At 41.3% G+C, this 22,491-nt stretch overlaps 1 protein-coding gene across 1 annotated transcript in view; it reads right to left on the reverse strand.

Moving 5' to 3' along the window:
- Positions 1-22,491, reverse strand: part of RNF115 (ring finger protein 115) — a 766,070-nt gene that overhangs the window by 603,330 nt on the left and 140,249 nt on the right. The window contains exon 5 of the mRNA XM_044079986.1: positions 13,767-13,981. Coding sequence (XP_043935921.1) covers positions 13,767-13,981 — 215 coding nt within the window. The remainder of the gene's footprint in view (positions 1-13,766; positions 13,982-22,491) is intronic.

A 22,491-nucleotide genomic window follows, 5' to 3' on the forward strand; every position in this document is an offset into this window, starting at 1 on the left:
TTTACATAAAGGAGGCACCTCCACAGACCTGGGAACTATAGACCCATAAGCCTGACCAGCCTACTCTGCAAGGAAATGGAAAGAATAATCATGGACTTTATCAACAAAAATATAGGAGACCTCCAAACGATCAAACTGACTCAACCACGAAACACACAGTCATTCGAAACTTAGAAATAAAACAAAGTAATCCAAAACCGGTGACCCTGTTTATTCCAAATATTGTAAAATCACACTAAGCGCTTTCACCCAACTATTCCGTGGGTTTCTTCAGAGTAAATAATACACCATCAACATTTCCTTTAAATACACATAAAATCAACTTGTGTCCAATCACATAGCCACATCAATTACTATGCAATTTAACAATCAATCAACCTGACTCAGTTTGGCTTCATTAAAGGGAGATCCTGCCTCTTGAACCTGGCGAACTTCTTTGAGACAGTCACCCAGGCCCTGAATTAAGGCAAATCCATGCATACTGCCTACCTGGAACTGGTCAAGGCCTTTGACACTATTCCCTGCTCTGGCACCACTGAAACTCGCCCAGCTGGAAATCGGTCCATACATTGTCAGGTGGGTTGCAAACTGGCTCACTGACAGAACAAAGAACAAAAAGGTGAACCAAAGATAAAGTGGAGCTAGCAAACAATTCCAAGTATCAACAAAAAGCAAGTCCTTCAGTGTTAATAAAATTCACACCAAGACATCACATCTCATATAGTTAAAACACAAGAACACGACACAGCCTACCTAGACAAATCTAGCAGTCAATTAAACACTTAAAAGTCAGAAAGTCTTATGGAAAATTCCGTAGGGAAATTCTTAAAGGAACATTCTTAAGAGAAAACAAATACAACAGAATTTCTATATGTAAAGAAGCTGTATGTTAACACATACCTTTTAGAAGATATATATATATATATATATATATATATATATATATATATATTTTTTTTTTTTTTAAATAAACTTTTTGCTAATTGAAACACTGATTTAATTAATTGTGTTTAAGTATTATATTAACTAAGCATATAATGTCTGAGTCTTGTTTAATAGAATTTTCCTTTGAGAATTTCCTTAAGGAATTTAATTTTCCATGAGACTTTCTAAGTGTTTGACTGCTAGATTTGTATAGGTATGCTGTGCAATGTGTTCTTGAGTTTTAACTATATAAGACGTAATGTAACACTGAAGGACGTATCTGTCCGAGAGCTTTGTTTTATTAAAAAGATTTATACAATGCTGTGGAACTTTTGTTGATACTTCACTGACAGAACACAGTCAAATAGGTGACTGTACCGCCAACAGTAGACCCATAAACAGTGGTTTTCCACAGGGATCGGTGCTGGGGCCCCTACCATTTGGAATATACTTCTCAAATGTACAGGCTAAAACAAAGGCCTATGGCTGACAAAGTTTGTTGAAGATTGTAAACTGGGTGCAGTCATAGAGTCCCCACATGATGTCAACATCCTATAAGAGGGACTTAAGACAGACAACTGGTGCCAAAAGTCATGGGCTAAAACTCTATGCAAAAAATGAATTATCCCCTTCAGTAAGGGCATCATCCCTGCAGATTACCACATTAATAACACCCTAAGCACATAATCAGTGGGGAGAGATTTGGAAACACATGTTGACCGCAACCTTTCTTTTGACCGCCACATTTTCACAGTGCTAAGAAAGGCTTCCGACATCACCCAACTTATAAATAAGGGCATTGCATCCAGAAAAGAGAGGTTATAACCCCGTACTCCTCACTTAACAGCCCAATAATAGAGTACAATGCTACCTTTGGTATGTACCTTACCAGGCACATGCAGCAACCGGAAAGACCTTAAAGGATTCTTACAAAGAAAATTCAGGGTCTTTAGCACATGTCATACACTGACAGACTGAAATCATTGTCACTACACTCAAGTGTCTTACAGACTACTCAGAAGTGACCTCATCTTGCATATAAAGCAATCTCAGATCTTGCTCTAATGGAAATGTTGAATATTCATAAATCAAATGGTATGAGATACACTTGCTTTAGGGAACTCAACCTAGTATGTGATATCAACATGACTTGCTGGAGAGAGAGACATGTCGCACAGAGGTTACCATACCAGGTTACACATCCTATCATTCATTCAGACCCCAAACCATGGGCAGCGAAACAAAAGGAAGTGGAGTTGCAATATATATATATATATATATATATATATATATATATATATATATATATAAAAAGACATACACGCCTCTAGGCTGGTCAAACAGTATGATACACAGGAAATACTCCAGGTGCAGTTAACAAGTGACAAGACCCCTATTCAAACCATAGCAACATGTTCAGGTACCCCTTGATTTCATCAAAGCAAACGCCTTGGACTAGTTGGTTGACACCCCCACAAGAGGTGATAACATCTTGGACTTGGTATTAACCAACATGAGTAACCATTGCAGCATCCCTACAGTATCATCATCATCCCTGGTAAGATCAGACTACAAAGGGTCAAACAAAAAAACTTCATCAAAGTTGATTACAACCTCCTGAGGGAAGGTATAAACAGCTTCACGGCCCCCTCCACCTCCACAGGAACTGGCACATATATCCAGACCTACACCAAAGTTCTATATGAGCATTTATACAGCTGCATGGAATCAGGAATACAAGACAGGATAAAATCCTCCTCCTCAAGGAAGAGTAAAACTGTCTGGTGGGCATCTATAATAAATAAACTCTATAATAAATAAACTCTATAATAAAGGGAAAAAAAATTGCTGTCCAGGACCAAGAAGGAGCAGGTGTCTAATTGGAAAGAACCTCTCCTTAGCCTGAATAAGCAAATACGAGCACTAGTGAAATCCTCTAAAGCAAATTTCGAGTCCAAACTGCTAACATCTACTAAAGACAATCATAAGGCTTTCTTCACATATGTCCACAATCTCAAGGGAAGCACTCAGAACTGGTGGTCAAGGACACCACATACACAAACCCTGTAGATGTAGTCAACCTGCTGGCAGACTGGTTCAGTGAAAACTTCATTCCTCTGCCCCCCCCCCCCATCAGTTAAACAGGACATCCCCAGTACCTGCCCCCCTCCCCTTATCTCTATGGATCAAGTTATCACTGTCCTCTCAAAGGCAAAAAATACAGTCTCCATGGACCCAATAACATCCCAGGCTACATCTACATGAACTCAGGGAGGAACTTGCCGCACCATTAGGCACCCTATTCAACCAAAGCCTGAGTACCGGCTTTGTCCCAGCCAAGTGGAGGACAGCTACTGTCATCTCTTTGCACAAAGGTGGAGGCATCCGCCAAACCAGGAAATTATAGGTTCATAGGTTCATACTAGGCTATCTGCCCTAGGGCATTTATAAGCCTAGCCAGAGTTGTGTGGCTTTCACCACCCCTTAGGTTGAAGAATACTATACCCATTAGTTTGCTGTGCCTCTGTCCAGCAGTGATACAGAGATGATCCCCGGGGTAAACCTACGATCTCCCATCCACTGGTCAAGACTCCTCTTGAACAGAGCCAGCGAGGTGCTCTATCTCACATGGACCGGGATTCTGTTCCACAGCATAGGGAGTCTCTGGGTGATGAATCTGTCCCTCCAGCACGTCCTATTTATATCCGTGTTGAGGTTTAAGTCTCTTGCTCTTGTGGCTCTGGTGGATTTGGATTTTTTGAGGTGGAGCATGTCCATTAATTCCGGGTTGGACATGGCCTTGTATGTCAGGCACAGGTCACCTCTGAGCAGATGTATGCGACTGAATAGAGCTGGAGTTTCTTCAGTCGGGCAGCATATGGCATATTTTTGAGCCCCTTTATCCTTTTGGTGAGGAACTTTTGGGGTCTTTCCAATTGCTGCACGTGTCGGGTAAGATACATTCCGAATGGGGCATTGTACTCAATCATTGGTCTGATAAGTGAAGAGTACAGGGGAACAATGACCTCCCTTGATCTGGATGTGAATCCCTTCATAATCAGGTGGGCAATGTAGAAGGTCCTCCTAACCACTTTGGCAATGTGAGTGTCAAAAGAAAGGTTACTGTCAACTTGGGTCCCCAGGTCCCTGATGACCTCTTCTGTGCTTAATGGATTGCCACCTATGTGGTAACTTGGGGTTACCTTGTTTTTACCAAAGGGTATGACTATACATTTTTTGGCGTTTAGCTTAAGGCCATGGCTCTGGCACCAGTTATCCGTTTCTATGAGACCTCTCTGAAGGATATCTGTGTCTGATGGATTTTCAACTATGGCCCAGTTTGCAGTCATCTGCAAACTTTGTCAGCCACAATCCTCCCATGTTTGCCTGCACTTCTGAAAAGTAGATGCCGAACAAGAGGGGGCCCAGAACTGAGCCCTGTGGGACACCGCTTGTGACCGGCTTGGAGTCTGACATGGCACCAGCAACTCTAACCCTGTGGGTTCTGTCCTTGAGCCAGTTTGCAACCCATCTTGTGACATATGGGTTTACATTTAAGCTGGTGAGCTTTTCTATGATACCCGAGTGGGGTATTGTGTCAAAGCTTTTGCAAGGTCAAGGTAGGCTGTGTGAACTGCCTTACCCTCATCAATGGCCTTGGTGACTGTTTCAAAAAAGTCGACCAAGTTCAAGAGGCATGATCTGCCCTTGACAAAGCCGAATTGGGTAGGATCCAATGTCTGTAGGTCCCCTATGTCTTTATTTATGAGTTCCATTATGATCCTCTCCATAGCTTTGCAGACCAGGCTTGTTAAGCTTATGGGCGGTAATTACCAGGGTCCGTAGAAGCACCGCCTTTGTGGAGTGGGACCACAGTAGCCGTACGCCACTCTTTGGGTACGTATCCTGTGGTAAGGCTAAGATTAAACAGCAGCCTTATGTGTGTGTTTAGTTCCTCATTGAGTTTGTGTAGCACACAGCCGGGGACACCATCCGGTCCCATTGATGCTGTGTTTTTAGCTTTAGAGAGAGCAGCTCTCACCTGGGCATTTTAGATGATTGGGAGGCTACACTCTGCTGGGATAGATATTTCTCCTTTTGGGGGGGAGAAATTTTCACTGAACCTGTCTGCCAGTATGTTTGCAATGCCTGTAGGTTCAGTGATTTTTGTATCATTTTGGACTAATTCTGAGCATATCTGGGAGTTTCCACCCAGATTTCTAACATAGCTAAAGAAGGCCTTATGATTGTCTTTTGAGTCCTTGGCGATTTTTCTCTCAAAGTTGGCCTTGGATGATTTTATGAGTGATCGTAGTTTTTTACTAGTACTGATCAGAGATGTCTTCCCTTTTAGGGATTTTGCTCTATCTTGTAGTAGCTTTCTCCTCTTGTTGTAAAGTTTGTTTATGGCTGGGGTCCACCAGATCGGGCACTTGCCTTTGGTGGAAAGGGTCTTGATTTTATTTGGGATTGCTTGATCCATGCAATCCTGGAGGTGCTCGTAGAAAGCATTTGTAAGGGATTCAGCAGCGTGGGTTGTGGTTTCCAATGGCTCAGGGGCCTTGAAGGATACCACACCAGTCTTAAGAAGTGTGAAGTTGGCTTTTGAGAAGTTCTTCACTGTGGTCTTTTGTTGGGGTGGGGCGGATGTGGATCTCCAGTGAGATTAGTTTATGGTCTGATCTCACCAATGAGGGATATACTTCCGGTGTGGAGCATTTTGTCCCCATGTTTGTGATGATCAGGTCTAGTATATTTTCACCTCTTGTGGGAATGGTGACAAGTTGTTCCATAGCATTTGAGTTTATGAACTCCAGGAACCTTTGGGCTAGGGTATTTGGGCTTGAGTAATGTTCCCAGTCTATGTTTGGGTAGTTGAAGTCACCCAATATGATGGTGCTTGGAGAGACATTTATACTCTCCAGTGTCTTCAGGAAGGCTGTGTGGGGTTTCTGAGTTTGAGAGGGTGGCCTGTAACATGCTACAAACTGTAGAGCAGTTTTGCCTACGACTAATTGCACCTGAATGGTCTCTGATGCTTCGTGAGCTGCCTCCAGCCTGGAGGTGTGGGTATCCTTGATGAATATGGATACACCCCCTCCTTTTGTGGTACGGTCCGGGTTTTGGGGCCGGAACGCATGATATGAGGTAAAACCTGATAGTGCCGGAGTGCTCTCAGGAGCCTTGAACCAGGTTTCAGTCACAGCACAGACATCAATGTTCTCCATACTGAGGAGGGCTTCGAGGGCGTGCATCTTGAGATTTAGACTTCTGGCATTGAGCAGCATTACCCTTATTTTTTTTCCATTATTGTTTTCTAGGGCGGTGGGTTTAGAATTTGAGCCTTGTCTAAAAAAGGCACTATGGGGGTGGCAAGAGCCTTTGCCAATATCCCGAAACCCAGGGTGACAGGTGCAAGCCGTCCCTTGCGAAGCAGCGTGGCTTGTCAAGCATGTTATTCCAGGCAGACAGACATTGGATCCCCTTAGAATGACACCAGAAATTAAGCCAATTATTAAAACTGATCATTTTGTCTCTGTATTGTGGCATCATTCTTGGTGAAGGTAGGATACTGCTCAGGGTCAGGGTCATACCAGCCTGGGCTACATAATCTGAGAGCTCCTTTATGTCTCTTTTCATGTAGTCCAGGGAGGTGCGTCTCAGGTCATTCACACCAGCATGGACAATGACTGAGTCATACTTGTACTTGCTGTGGAGTGACCTGAGTGCTTGTGTTATGTGGCGGATTCTAGCGCCCGACAGGCAGCTTACTGTGACCCTCTCCTTGTTCAGTCTGGTGAGTGGGACGTCAGTGTGTCTGACTATGGAGTCACCTATGACAAGTGTGTCTGGCATTGTGTTTGGCCTTAAGGGCTGTGACTGATTTGCACACTGACTTTGTGATCTATGTGTTGCTTGTGTTATGTCATGAGGTGGCAGTTGTTTGGGTGTCTGCTTTGGATGCCTCTGCTGTTTTGGTAGATTTTTGATCAGTGCCTCCGAGTATACCTTTGTGTGTTTATGTGTTTGATTTGTAGTTGTGATAGTTCTATGTGAGACTGGGTTTATGGTGTGTGTGGTTACCTTCTCCTCCTGTCTGGTTTTGCCAGTCCTGAGTTGAGAGAGCTCAGCCTCCAGTTTGGCTATATAGTTGCATCTCTCGCATGTATTTGTGTTTTGTGGGAGGAGAGGGTTGTCTGTGTACATGAGGCAATTGTAACATTGCCTCAATATTCCCAGATTCACCAGCTGAGCAGGAGAGGACGCTAGCAACTGACCCTTTGACATGCTAGAAGAAATGAAAAAGTTTGCTGTGTAACTGAGTCAGAAAGGACCTATAGGGAAGTGGGTACTCAAGGGGGTTTTAAGCTAGTGAAGTACTTTGTATAATATAGAAGTGCTTTACCTGACTAAAAAATACTTTAGGAACAAGTGCTGAGCTTTACAGATAGAGAATAGATTGTTTAGATTACAAGTAGAGCAGTTCTAAGGGAAAAAAAATGAAGAGCATACTTTACGGAGCCAGAAATAGTTTAACCTTGTTTAACCGGCGCTGCCCGATGGTGCTCTAGTGGCAACTCCGCGCTAAATGCAGAAAAGGCAATAAGTCAGTAGTACAGGCTAGCACACTTTAGTGGGCAGCCAAACAATTAAATTAAACAGCAAACAAACACTTTTCGACTTGAATTAGACTAATTTCGACTAAAATGTACTTTTAAGTGCAGATAATAAAAAATGCAGTAAATAACTATGAAAACAGTTAAAGCTTGCTCTAGGTAAGCAGTAGAAGGTAAAACAAATATAAAAAACAGCAGGATACTTATCAAGAAAGCAGTCGCTTTTTTTCAGTTCTCTGTAGCCAGGAAGACTCAACAGGACCACGTGGAGCTGTGTCTGAGCAATATGGCTTCAAAAAAATGCCAGAGGCAGATTTTAACCAGGGAACTTCAAAAGAGCTAGAAATGGTCCAAAATGACCAACTACTACAGCTTCTTGTGCGGAGGTCACTTCCCTCAAGGACAGGTACCATCAGTCTAACTAGCCTGATCTGCAAGGCCATGGAGCAGATTATCATGGACCTCATTAACAAGGACACTGGCAACCTCCAGATACTTGATCCCACACAGTATGATTTTGTCAAGGGGAGGTTATGCCTGTTAAATTTGGTCGACATCTTTTGACACAATCACCAAAACCGTAAACTAGGGGAAGACTGTGCATACTGCCTACCTTGACCTGGCCAAGGCCCTCGATACTATTCTCCACTCAGGTATAATAAAGTCTCTCAACTAGGCATCAATCCATGTTACCAGATGGGTAGCAAACTGGCTCACTGCTAGAACCCACCTAACCAAAATAAGGGAAGCCACCTCAAGCTCTAGACTCATAAGCGGTGTACCCCAGGAATCGGTCTTGGGGCCTCTGCTGTTTGGGATTTACTTCTGAGAGGTGCAGGTCAAATCTAGTGGGCTATGGCTGACCAAGTTTGCAGATGACTGCAAGCTGGGTGCTGTCATCGATGCCCCTAGTGATATGGACATCCTCCAAGAGGGCCTCGCCTAAACAAATGACTGGTGCCAGAAACATGGCCTCAAACTGAATGGCAAAAAATGCATCATCCCTTTTGGAGAGAATGGCGTCCCCACACATTATCACACTGATAAGACACTAAGCATACAATCAGTCGTGAGGGACTTGGGCACCCAGGTTGATAGCAAACTGACTTTTGACCACCATATTGCCTCTGCTGTACGGAAAGTTTTCTAAATGGCCCACCTCATTAGTAAGGGTATCTCATCCAGGGACAAGGCGGTCATAACATCTCTGTATTCTTCCCTTATAGGACCCATTATTGAGTAAAAAGCCTCTTTCCGCATGTACCTCACGGCAGCTGGAAAGACCACAGAGGTTCCTCACCTGGAAAATCCATGGCCTCAAACACCTACCCCACACAGAGAGGCTAAAAAAGCTGTCCCTCTGTCCCTCTACTCTCCTACAGACTCCTCAGAGGTGACCTCTGTCTGGCATACAAAGCAATCTCGGACCCCACCCTGACAAGACTGCTGCATATCCGCAAGACAAGGTCCACTCAAGTAACCCACATTTATGACCTCAACCTTGTCTGTGACATCAGTAGGACTTGTTGGCGGGACAGATGTGTCCCAGAGACTCCCCATTTTGTGGAATACACTCCCTCTGAAAGTACAGCAGAGTACCTCACTAAACCTTTTTAAGCGCAATCTGGATAACTGGAATAGTAACAGAAAATACACCCCTGGGATTCCACCTGTCTCCCTGCTTGGCAGTAGCATAGGGTGCTGACTTGTTGGAACATGGGCTAAATCCTTGGCTAGGCTTGTGAGGGCCTTAGGGCCAAAAGACTAGTAACTTCCCATGATCCTATAATAAATTTCTAATTCAGGTGAAAGAGAGCCCCTTGGTGACCCTATTTAAGTGAAATTTGGATGACAGGATGGGAAAATGCAAACTCACCCCGGGAGTTTCACCTGTGTCCCTCTTGGACAGGGGTAATAGTTGTTGCCTTGGTTCTGCTCAATACCCTGATATTCTCGAGAACAAGAGTTATACTTTGCTAGGCTTGTAAGGGCCCTAGGGCCATTATCTTAGTAATCACTTGTAAAACAAAAGCCGACCAGCTCCGTAAAAGGTCCACCGTTTATTGAACAAGAATTAAAAACAATTAAATATATCACTTATTTTGTACTAAGCGCTTTCACCCATTCTCAATGCTGGGCATCACCAGAGTACACATCAATTTGAGAACATCTCTCTTAAATACGTAAAAGACAACGCCCTCACATTAAAAGCCAATAAAAATCGTGAATCAATGATATATGCAAATACATATTAAAATGTATACATATGCATTTAAAAACAGAGAATATATATATATATATATATATATATATATATATATATATATATATATATATATATATATATAAAATGTAATAAATTATATAAAATGTAATAAATTATATATAAATTAATATATAATTAAATTTTGTATATATAACCATCCATTAAAATATTTAATTAAATACACTGTGATTTGTGTTTTAATATACTGGAGACCGAAACATGCTCATTGATGCCTGGTGAATTTGATGCATCCAATCGTAATTGCCAAAGACATTCTTTGGCTTCCAATGAAGTACTTTCATCTCCCCCTTTTGTATTGTTGGTAAACTCTATCACAAAAAATAAAACGTTTTTGAAGTTAAAACACTTTTGGCTATGAGTGTATAATGAACTCATTGATTTCTTCTTTTTTAATGTCCCTAACATGTTCTAATATACGTAATCTGAGTTTTCTAATAGTTTTTCCAACATAATAAGTTGGACAACTTAAGCAAGTAGCAATGTAAACAACCATCTTAGTGTTGCAATTACAAAATCTAGGACATTTCATAGTTCTCTTATAATTTTGAACTGCAACATAAGGCCCATCATTTATAAATTTACATGTGCTAACTCCACATTTATTCATTTGTAACATTTTATACATGTTTGCATTAACATCTACCTCCATTAATTCTTTCAAATTAGTACCTCTGCTGTAAATTACCTCTGGAATACTACCAATAATATCAGTGAGTTCACTATTATCTTTAAAACTACTTAACCATGTTTCCTGTACAATAACAATAATCTTCCCTGCTGTTTCACTGAAAGGGAGTACTAAGGCATCCTTTTTCTTTCTTTTATCAGAATTTAATCTTTCAGCACTTGATCTGCTTATAAGTATAGGTTTAAAAACTATTTTCCTTGTTTTCAGTCACCTCATTTCTAAATTTAAATCAATATATCAAAGGGATATCCTCTATCACTAAACATATTCATTAATTTCCCCATTTCATCCTGAAAAATATTATCATCACTCACAAGTCTAGATAGTCTCACCATCTGCCCCTTCACTATATTTTTCTTTTGGAAATGGGGATGGCAACTATCAAAATGTAAAAAAATTAGAATAAATCTTCTTACGATGAATATTAAAATGTAAACTATCGTGATCCTCAAATAATAATATATCAAGATACTCGCATCTTTTCACATGAATCTTACTAGTAAATTTAAGAAATGTTGTTGTGCCCAAATATTCAACAAACCCCTGAATTTCTTCTCTGGTTTCCTTCCAAAAAATCAAAATGTCACCAAAACGCATAAATATAATGCTATTTTGGACATATAATCAAAAGTAAAGACGGACTGCGTTTCCCACTGTGCTAAAACCAAATTAGCATATATGGGTGCACACCTGGCACCCATAGCTACGCCTGTAATTTGTTTGTAGTACTCACCTTCAAATATAATAAAATTGTTTAAAAATACCATTTCCATGACTTCCACAATTAATCTACATTTCACTGTATGCATTATTTCCATATCTAGACAAACAAGCTTCAAACGTTTCCAATCCTATATTGTGTGGTACGACCGAAAATAAATTTATAACATCTATCGTAATCATAACTAATTCTACATCAGTCTTCAACTCCCTAATAACATCAAGACAATGCCAGGAGTCTTTTAAAATGTGAGGTAACTGGTTCAAAACTGTTTTGCAGTTAAAATCCACAAATGACGCTATAGCGTCAGTTTTACAGCCTCTAGCCGAAACGGTCTAAAAGGTGGATTTGTTCACATCTTTGTGGATTTCTGGAATGCCAAAAATGGATGATATAATAGGTAACTCTACCATTAAATAATCGTATTCATCTTTGTCAAGCAAACCATCCATTAACATCTCATATAACTGCCAATCTAATTTTGTGTATGCTCTAAATACCTCAAATCTAGAAACCTTCCCCTATGTAGAATGGTTATTTAACATATGTGCCATTTTACTCGAATAGTCCATGTTGGACATAATTACAACCCCACCACCTTTATCTGGTTTCATTACCCGGTAATTATCTGTAGTCATTAACTCCTTTTTCTTTCCCATTGTCAAGTTGTCCTGGACCACCTTCTCATTCCTAAGACACCTACATATCTGTGTTTCAGACAGTTGTTCAAATATATGAACCATAGGATTTTGTGGGGGAATGAAAGTACTTGATCTTTTTGAAACAAATATACTTTCATTATTGGGGCTAGGGTTGTTAGCAAAAAAACATTTTTAAATTTAACTGTCTTGTATACAACCTAAAATTAATTAAAATTTTTCCAATGTCATACCTAAATGTAGGAACAAATGTAAAACCTTTTCTGAACAAGGCAAAATGATTCAACGATAAAGCAAACTCAGTATAATTGTAGACTGAAAAACCACCATTTTGTATTATTTTGCAATTAAACTCAGGTGTGTGGGTTCCAGCATCATGTAAAACCATATCTAAACTTGAAACCTCCATGCTACTCTGTTAGTATCAAAAAACACATTACTAACATTGTTATTCATCCCTTCATCACAAAACAATTCATTAAATGAACTGTGTCCTGTCTTACCAAAATGCAATTCATCTTGTGAATCACGTAAATCACAAACCGCAACATTTAAAGAATCATCCAGTACACAAGTTAAAATTGTCTGTTGTGACGTGTTGCTGTTTTCCTGTTTGTTTGATGCATCCGTCCTCTCCCACTCCCCTCGTAGTACCCTTGCTGTTGCTGCTGACCCTGATAACAATCCCGAATTTGGTCTGTCTGAGGAGTTGTTGCTCTAAAAAAAACTTTTCCATCGTCTCTATTTGTAGCCCTATCATGGGCTTCAACAGCCCCACCAGGTACTGTCTCTACAGAGCGTCTAACAATGTTGTTAGGCTTTTGTCTAAAATCAGTATTCCTGTTAACATTGTTTTTACTGGCTCTAAAATGTTCATATGCTCTATTTTCGGAATACTCTACTATCTCTCAAAAGTTTGTTTTTGTTTTCATGCCCTTTCTTAAAAAAATTGCCCATGTCTTTCATATTATCATCAAAACGTAACTTATAGAATTCAAATAATAAGTCTTTGGTAATACTGTTATTTAATGTCATTAGTTGTTCTTTTAAAATAGCCTATTTAGCATTGTTATTACGCACAATGAGCCTAATCAAATCCATACCTGTACAGTCAAACAAAGCTATAAGATCCTCGTAGAATTCAGTTCCTTCTTCAAATCCCATGGGCAATTTAAAAATCTTCAGGCCTTTGGGTAAATACATCAGTAATATAAATACCACATTGGTTCTCCCCTGAAAAAAGGTCTACTACCCTAGTGGGAATAACATGGTCAACAAAGGGTAAATAACTACACTGTGTAAATATTGTGAAATGGGAAACTACACATACAAAGTAAATTATGACATCAAGAAACAAAACAGCAAAATAAAATTGCACAAGAATAGAACACACTCGCACACAAAAATCATTATGAAAACTGGCAATGTACAATAAGACAAGAAGTTACTCCAGTAGTAGTAATAGATTAAACGAGGTCAGGTAAAAGATAATAAAAATAAATGAGTACAGTATTTGTGGATTTCCAGCTGTCCCAAATCTCATTCCCTAAACTTATGGTGCAAGTGATTTCATTTTAACAGATCAGGATCCCATACCGCCAAAGTCACTTAAAACCTCAATTATGGGGGCAGGGTGTGGTAGCTGGCAGACATACAATCAATGACATAATAGTTTACAGTTTAAGTAGGTGAGTATGCAGGGATCAGATAGGAAACAAAATAAATGTGAGAACACATTGAGAATAATGCTTGTACCTCTTTAGCAGAGCTTCACATTCCAAAAGGTAGCAACACACAGCAATATAAAAATATGGCACAATACACAAAATACAGTGCAATATAAACTTCCAAGATGTATACTTCAACATACCCTTCAATAGCAGGAGATCGCTCAGGCCGAGTTGATGCTCGAGAGCGATACCGTCTGGTCATAGGTAACCTTGGTGGACGTCCAGGGCTCCAGAGGTCAGTTTGTGACTGCTGCCCCCTCTCATTCTCTCTGATATCGTGATCAAGTGATGAACTACTACTGAGGAAGGGCCGAAAATCAGGAAAAAACATTGTGTGGTCCAAATGATCCCAAAGCTAGAGGCAAAAGATAAAAGATACATAAAAACTGAAGAAATGTAAATCAGTGGAGACTGACCACTTTTCTTGCAATTCTAGCTTAGCAGTTAAAAGCCACTATGTATGACAAAGTGAAAACAGACAAGAACTACACAACTACATGTGCTGCTATAAACTTCCCTGTGCAAGTACTAACTTTAGGAGCATACTATTTACTAAATTTGGTTTTCCAGGTCAGCATTTTTAGCTTGACTTGCAGGAGAGAAGGGGCATATGGAAAAGCTCACGCAAAATGACAAGGCACATATTTATAAACCAAGTTATGCTAAATGTATAAAAAAATTAATGTACACTTTACGGCTTGACATTAGACAGGCAAGAAAGAGCAATACAGTTTTTTTAAGTGCTTCCCATACCAAGGGCAGAATATAATCAACAGGACTATAAAATGGGTTGATAACTGTATTGAAAGTATCATGGAAAAACACTTCTATTACCGACAAAAATATAAAATACTCAAAAATGCTATTGCTTTGAAAGAAGCCAGATGAAAAACTAGAAAGGCAAAAGAAATGGTATCAGCGTACCTCAGTTCATTGCTCTTACAGTGTGGGATATTTCGGAAAAGTACAGCAGGTTAAATAAGTGCTCATCTGTAGTGTACTCGGGCAGAGTTTTTCAAAACCCCATTTCACTTCAACCGCAATCATCTACATGACATTTAGATCCCCAGTCTGCCACTTCCCTGTCAGTATTTACACCAAACATCCCAGTAACACTAGCAAGTAACCGTCTTTAGCCCATTAGCACCCCAACAAATGAATGGGGTGACCATCGCCTCTCCGCCACATATTTAAAAATTACAATAATATGTAGATGAAAATAACTGTGAACTTGAAGGGTGAAAGAAGGTAGTAAGTCACTGCCCACTGTGGACACTGAAAATTGTTACCCGTAAAGCTAGCTAGCATTCTTCCTAGTTCCATACAACACCTTTGCAGTTTTAGTAACTTTGGTTCCCAAGAAATCAAAAGACCTTATGCAGTATCATAATGGGAACTTAGAGGGACTTCAGGGTACAATTTTGGAAAAAGTAATTCAAAGAGATGTATATACAGAAGTGAAGAAAAATCTTTTATATAGAGAGACTATTTTTATCCTTGAGTATGGCACCCTGACCCCTGCTGGTATGAATGTAGACATTAATTGGAAGGTTTTAATATAATTTAATTGAATAATTGTTTAACGAAATGTAATTATGTATTTAGGAATGGTACACAAAGATGTGCGTTTTCAACTCCTTTGAAGGCATTTTTTGCCAAGGAGCTAGAGTTGTTTTAATAAATCCATTTTCATTTCTTTTGGGAGCTGGTTTTTGTTGTATGTTATTTCTTGCTGTGCCTTAGTGGTTTGTTTTTTCATGTCCGGCGACCCATCTTTAATCTTGCCTAGGATTTTTAGGCAAGAGCTGAATGATGCTACACAATGTACGTTTGAGCAGTACACAGTACATGCAAGTGAAAGAGTTATGGATCAAGGTGCGGCAGTACAGGGATGTGAAAATGTAACCAAACCCTGAGAAAGACCTCCACGAAGAGTGTAAAGGGACAACTAATCCATTTACCTCAACAGGGCAAAGTCTGAATGGATTCCTACCTGTGGAGACAACAAGCTGGAGCAGCTTGTGTGTAAGGAAATGACAGTTCATTTTAATATATTAAGTTTACAATGCTATTTAGAACTTGACATTACTCCCAGGGGTCTGAGGGCGTTTAAAGCCCATCTACTCCATTTGACCCCAGTGACGAAAATGAGAAGAAATTCCAAATGAGATGAGTAAGTTGCACTTGTTCAATAGACTGGGTGAATAACTTGACCAAAAGGAATTTGGTTAAGCAAATGAAGCTTAAGGAAGAGATTTAATCAGTTTGTGAATCCCTTTCAACTGCTATAAATCCTAAACGAACAGTGCTTAACTGATATTAATATAATACTCTTGAACTTGGAGAAAACAACCAACTACGAAGAAACAAATTACAAACATATGAAAGATTACAATAATGGTTCTAGCCATTTGTGGAGAACCAGTAAGAAGAAACTGCACACAGATGTCTGGTTTCAAGAAAGTACAGATGTATACACTAACTAAAATGTAGATGTTAGAGTGTATTCACTGTCGCAGTCATCACATTTGGGTTATCTGCTTGCAGTAGCCCTCAGTCGGCCTGATTAATAAAGTCTTGGGTCCTACGTCAGTTGCTGTATCCTCTTCCGTGACGTTTGGGTATAAAACATGCAACCAACGTCATTACATCAGTTTTTCTTGCCCCAGATGTCAGGTGCCCCCCCCTACAGGGAAGCAATTAAATCTACAAATATACAAGGTTATACCTCCAACAAAAAAGCACATACACCAAAAAGCTTTTAAGCATTGTAATGGAGAGAAGAGGTATAGCCAAAAAAGTCAGGGGACTGGAGGGAGGGTAACCAGGACTGCAACAGTGAATACACTCGAACATCTACATTTATGGTAAGTGTACACAACTGTACTATGCTATTCGTGTTTCACTGTTGCAGTCATCACATTTGGGTAGATTCCCAAAGCTAAGGAGGGGAGATTGCAGTGGCAAAGCCAGCTCTGGATTTAGAGAAAAAAGGCATATGGTAATGCTTGGTAAAAGTATGGACAGAACTCCAGGTAGCAGCTTCTAGGATGTCCCCGGTAGGTACGTCTCTGAGAAAGGTTGTAAAGTTAGACGCAGCCCTGGTTGAGTGGGGTTTGATCCCCTGTGGGATAGGTTTTCCATGGAGCTTACAGCAGAAATGAATGCAATGGCCTATCCATTTAGAGATGGTTTGCCTTGAAATAGCCTTCCCCTCTGTCCCTGCAGCAAATGCCACCAGCAGTTCAGATTTCCTTTGAGGTTTGGTCCTGTCTAAGTAGAATCTACGTTGTCTGTGCACATCTAAGGAGTGCAGTATCTGTTCCCCTTTGTTCTGTGGATTAGGAAAGAAGGTTGGTAAATGAATGGACTGATTAAAGGCCACACTCGATACCATCTTTGGCATGAAAGAGGAATTGGTCCTGAGGGACACCCTGTCCGCATTAAGGATGAAGAAAGGCTCCACTGCCACAAGGGCCTGTAATTCATATACCCTTCTTGCTGAAGTGATTGCTAAAAGGAAAGCTGTTTTCCAAGAAAGGAATTTTCAATCTGCAGTAGTGGCTGGCTCGAAAGGAGGAAGGGTGAGATTTTCCAATACAAAGTTAAGGTCCCAAGCTGGAGTTGGAGCTCTCCTGGGTGGTCTTAAATTTTTGGCCCCTCTGAGGAACTGCTCGAGCAGTGGATGAGAGAAGGGGGGAGGGTTCTGTGATACGAGGTGAAATGGCTGAGGCGTGAATTTTTATTGAGGAAAAAGAAAGGCCCTTGTCAAGCATCTCAGTTAAATATTGTAAAATCTGAGGTAAATTAGGCACTGCTGTGCTCATCCCTTGAAATTGGTTCAAGGCACAGAATTTTTTCCATTTTTCAGCAAAGATTTTCTAGTACTCTGCCTCCAAGCCTCTAAAATTATATCCATCACTGGTTTGCTGAGGGATAGTAAAGGAGAGATTAGGTAATTAGCCAGGCTGCTAGGTTCAGTGTTTGAAGCTGCGGGTGCAGAATCTGGTTCTCCTGCTGAGACAGCAAGGGTAGGAGTCTGAGGCAGGTGCCATGGGGCCAGCAGTGACACACTGAGCAGAAGGGGGTACCAGTGTTGGCGTGGCCAGTCTCGTGCAATCAAAATTGTCCTTGGTTTGTCTTGTTTGATCTTTAGAAGTACTTTGGAGAGCAAAGGCAGAGGAGGACAGAGCATCCACTTTCCAAGCTTCTTTGTGGGGAGTCCTTGTGCAAACGTTTTCCAATTGATAGTCCTGGGGGGAGGCAAACAGGTCTGGGCTCCCCCATTTGCTTGCCAACATGTTGAAAATCCTTGGTTCCAGTTTCCACTCGTGTGGGTCCATGAGGTTTCTCCTTAGTCCGTCTGCCAGTGTATTTAGTTTTCCTGGCAGGAATTGTGCTTGTAGATGCACTTGGTAGCTCAAGGCTGTGTTCTACAACGCCATGGCTAGTCTGCTGAGGGGGTAAGAATGTGTACCCCCCCCACTTGTTTATGTACCATATAACAGTGGTCTTGTCAGTCTTTACCATTAACTGTCCTGGAAGAATGTTGTCCTTGAAGGTTGTCAGAGCATTCTGCACAGCTAACATTTCTTTTTGATTGATGTGCAGGTGCATTTGACTTGGGTTCCATTTGTGGTGAATGCACTTCCCTGCCAGGTGCGCCCCCCCCCCCCATGCACAGTCTGATGCGTCTGTTAGGGTTTGGGTGGCAGGGGGTAGTGTGAATGGTAGTCCCTTGTTTTGGTGGCAGGCCTCTGCCCACCAAAGGAACTCTAGGCGTAGGTAAGGTATGATAGGAATCATTACTTCTAGATCCTGAAAATGTTGACACCATAGGCTTTTTTAGATACCACTGTAGTTTCCTCATATGCAGTCTTGCATATGGAATTAGAAGAATGCAGAAGGCCATGAACCCCAAGGTTTGTAGTATTTGCCTTGCAGGTAGCAGGGTTTTTGTGGCCACTTGTTTCAAGTAGGTTGTCAAGTGAATTTGTTTCTCTGGCGTGAGGAAAACCATCTGGGAAGTTGTATTCAAGCTTGCTCCCAGGAATATAATTTGTTGACAGAGTACCAAGTGTGATTTGTTTTTGTTAATGGCGTACCCCAGACAAGTTAGCACCCTTTTACAAAAGCCAGATGATTCAAAAGTATGTCATAGTTTTCCGCCTGAATTAGACAATCGTCCAGGTATGGGTATATTTGAATATTTCTTTGCCTGCAAAAAATGCAATGACTGGAGCTAGGCACTTTGTGAATACCCTGGGCACAGTAGATAAGCCAAAGGGCAGTGCAGAGAACTGATATAGTGTGTTTAACCTGCTTTGAAGCTTAGGTATCTCCTGCAAGATTCCCCGATTGGGATGTGCAGGTATGCTTCCTTTAAATCTAATGTTGCCAACCAGGCATCTTTGCCTAGCATAGAAAGCAACTGGTGAAGAGTCCGCATCTTGAATTTTGGAATCACCCAAAAGGTGTTTAGAGTAGACAGGTCCAGGATAGGACGACATGAATTGTCTTTTCTGGGTACCAGGAAAAGTCCTGAGTATAAAACTTGTCCCTTTTCCTCTTCTGGTACCAATGGAATAGCCCATATGCTTAAGAGAGAGAGTACTTGATTTTGGGCCTCCGCCCACTGATTTGGAGGTAGATCTGGCCAACTGCTTGGAGTTGTTAACGTGTGGAAGTAAAATCTGTATCCTTGGGACACTATTTAAAACCCATTTGTCCTGGGTAATGAGTCCCCAATTCTTTGCTTGAAGTGCAATCTTTTCCCCCAAAGGGGCAGTCAGTTGAGAAGTGCTTGGAAGTTTTAAAAAAGAAGTCATTGAGACAGTTTACCATAGGGGGAGTTTCATTACTCCCAGATTTGGAAGGGAAGACCCCCCAATGCTTAGTCCTGTGCGTCCCCAGGAATGAAGCCTGGGTGCTCTGCTGGATCTGGGTTTGGACTGAGAAAGGTCTGGAAGAGGCAGGAAAGGACCAATTCTTAGAAGGCCAATGCCTACTAAATCTTGGAGGTTGTACTTGTAAGAAATCTTTAACAGTTTGCATAGACTTAGCTTTTTCCTCCGTCTTTTTAAGAACTTCTGCCTTGTTGACAAACGGGCGGTCCTGATTTAAGGGGGCATCTAGTAATTTCGCTGGCGGTCCTGATTTAAGGGGGCATCTAGTAATTTCGCTTTAACATGATCTAGCAAGGATTGCTCCTTAAGCCAAGCATGCCTTCTAAGTACAGACCCAGTTACAACAGCCCTACAAGATACCTCTAGTGAATCAAAACCACATTGCAACGTATGTTTACCAACTTGTTCAACAGAATGCATTAAATCCTGTAAATCCTTATTTTCAGCACACTCAGGAATCATCATCATTTTCTGTTTAAGCAATCCAATAACACGCTGCTGATACTTTAACATATGAAACTGGCAATTCAAGGCCCTAATGGGCAAAGTTGCAGAAGTGTATACCTTCTTACCCCATCTATCCAGTGCCCTAGAGTCTCCATCAGAGAGGGTAGGATATTTGGCAGGAGTAACTTTAATGCCCTTAGGTCCCTGTGAAATGGTTTCAGTATCCACAGTAGGATTTTTGCAAAGGGACTTGTGAGAGCCAGGAAAGTACAGTTTTGTACCTACCATAAATGTAGATGTCCGATAGGAATGCATCTGCAGTCCTTACAAATGGGTTGCCCTGTCGTCAGGCAGCCCTTCGGTCGGCCGGATTCCAAAGTCTGGGTCCGGCTTCGGCTGGTGTCGCACTTCACCAGATGTCATCGCTGCAGTTTTTCGGGTATAAAGGCATCAGCCGACGCCATTTTCCTCAGTGTTCCTTGCCCCAGATGCCAGGTGCCCTCTTGGATGGCTAAATTTGGATAAATGCCAATGTTTCCAAATAGTAGAGAGCAAACACATAAAATAAGCATGTATGTACATATATACAAACAAATACACCATAACAGATCCCCCCCAAGCTAGCTGAAGGATGGCAAATACCCTAGGAGTACCTCAGAGGGGAAGGTGGGTGGGTAATCCTGACTACAGATGCATTCCTATCGGACATCTACATTTATGGTAGGTACAAAACTGTACTATATCCTTCAAGGATGCATCTGCAGTCCTTACAAATGGGTAGAATACCATAGCTAAACTAGGGGAGGAGGAAAAGAGTAGAGATTATGGTGTAGTTAGGATCCCTTGCAAAACAGCAGTGGCAAAACCTGCTCGGGATCTAGAGTATAAAGGTAAATTGTAATGCTTGGCAAATGTATGCACGGAGGTCCAAGTAGCAGCCTCTATAATGTCCTTGGTAGCCACTCCTCGTAAGAAAGCTGTGGTAGTGGCTGTAGCCCTTGTGGAGTGAGGCCTGATGTTCTCTGGAGTTTTCTTTCCATGGTAGGAGTAACAAAATCTAATGCAATTTCCTATCCATTTGGAGATTGTCCGTTTTGAAATTGGTTTTCCTTCCTTTCCTGTTGCATATGTTACCAGAAGCTTGTCAGTTTTTCTATTGGACTTGGTCCTGTCCAGGTAGTAGTGTAATTGTCTATGTACATCCAAGGTATGCAAGAGTCTTTCTCCCCTGTTCTGTGGGTTGGGGAAGAATGTAGGTAGGTGGACATCCTGATTTAAAGACACTCTGGATACCACCTTAGGCATAAATGTAGGATTTGTTCTCATGGACACTATCTTGATGGAAGATCAGGAAGGGTTGCACTGCCATTAATGCCTGTAGTTCAGAGACCCTACTTGCTGAAGTTATTGCCAGCAGGAAAGCAGTCTTCCAGGATAAGTATTGTAATTCTGCTGTTGCTGCTGGTTCGAAAGGGGGAAGTGTCAATTTTTCTAGCACAAAGTTCAAGTCCCATGCTGGCAATGGTGGTTTCCTGGGAGGTTTTACATTTTTAATTCCTCTCAGAAACTGTCTGAGCAGAGGATGAGCAAAGACAGGAGGATCCAAGCTGTATTCTGCTGAAATAGCTGATGCATGTATCTTGATGGAAGAATAGGACAGGCCTGTATGGAAGAGCTCTGCCAAGTACTCCAGGATGTTGGCTATGTTTACCAGTGTCACATCTTTTCCCTTTGCAGTACTCCAAATGAGATATCTTTTCCATTTTGCTGCATAATTCTTTCTGGTTGAAGGTCTACGAGCCTCCAGGATTATGTCTTTAACCCTTTGGGATAAATTCGGGTTAATTGCTCTTATGTAATGTTCCAGGCAGTTAGCTGCAGAGTTTTCAGGTTTGGATGCAGGATGTTGCAGTTGTTCTGTGTTAACAGTAATGGGATCAGGGGTAGTGTCCATATTTGTTCCCGAGACATGCTCCTCAGCAATGGGTACCAATGTTGTCTTGGCCAGTCTGGAGCTATCAGAATGATCCTTGGACGTTCCTCTTTGATCTTCAGAAGCACCTTGTGCATCAAAGGAAGTGGTGGGAATGCGTATGCTGTCAGGTTTTTCCAACTGAAAGATAGGGAGTCCACCTTCCAAGCAAGTGGGTGGTACGTCCTTGTGCAGAATTTCTTTAGCTGGTGATTGAGTGGGGATGCAAATAAGTCTATTTGTGGTAATCCCCATTTTCTTGTGATGGCTTTGAAGATGTCTGGATGCAGCATCCATTCGTGGGCATCTGTGGTAGTTCTGCTTAATATGTCTGCTAGAATGTTTTCTTTTCCCGGTACAAAAATTGCTTGTAACTGAATGTTGTAGCTCAGAGCCACATCCCATAGGTCCAGTGCCAGCCGGCATAGAGGATATGAATGTGTGCCTCCCTGTTTGTTGATGTACCACATAACTGTGGTGTTGTCTGTCCTTATCATCAACTGACCTTCTTGGAGAAATGGTCTGAATGACTGGATTGCC

This window comes from Protopterus annectens, chromosome 8.part0 (genome assembly GCF_019279795.1).
Source record: "Protopterus annectens isolate FY-2018-M chromosome 8.part0, PAN1.0, whole genome shotgun sequence".
Lineage (NCBI taxonomy): Eukaryota > Metazoa > Chordata > Ceratodontiformes > Protopteridae > Protopterus > Protopterus annectens.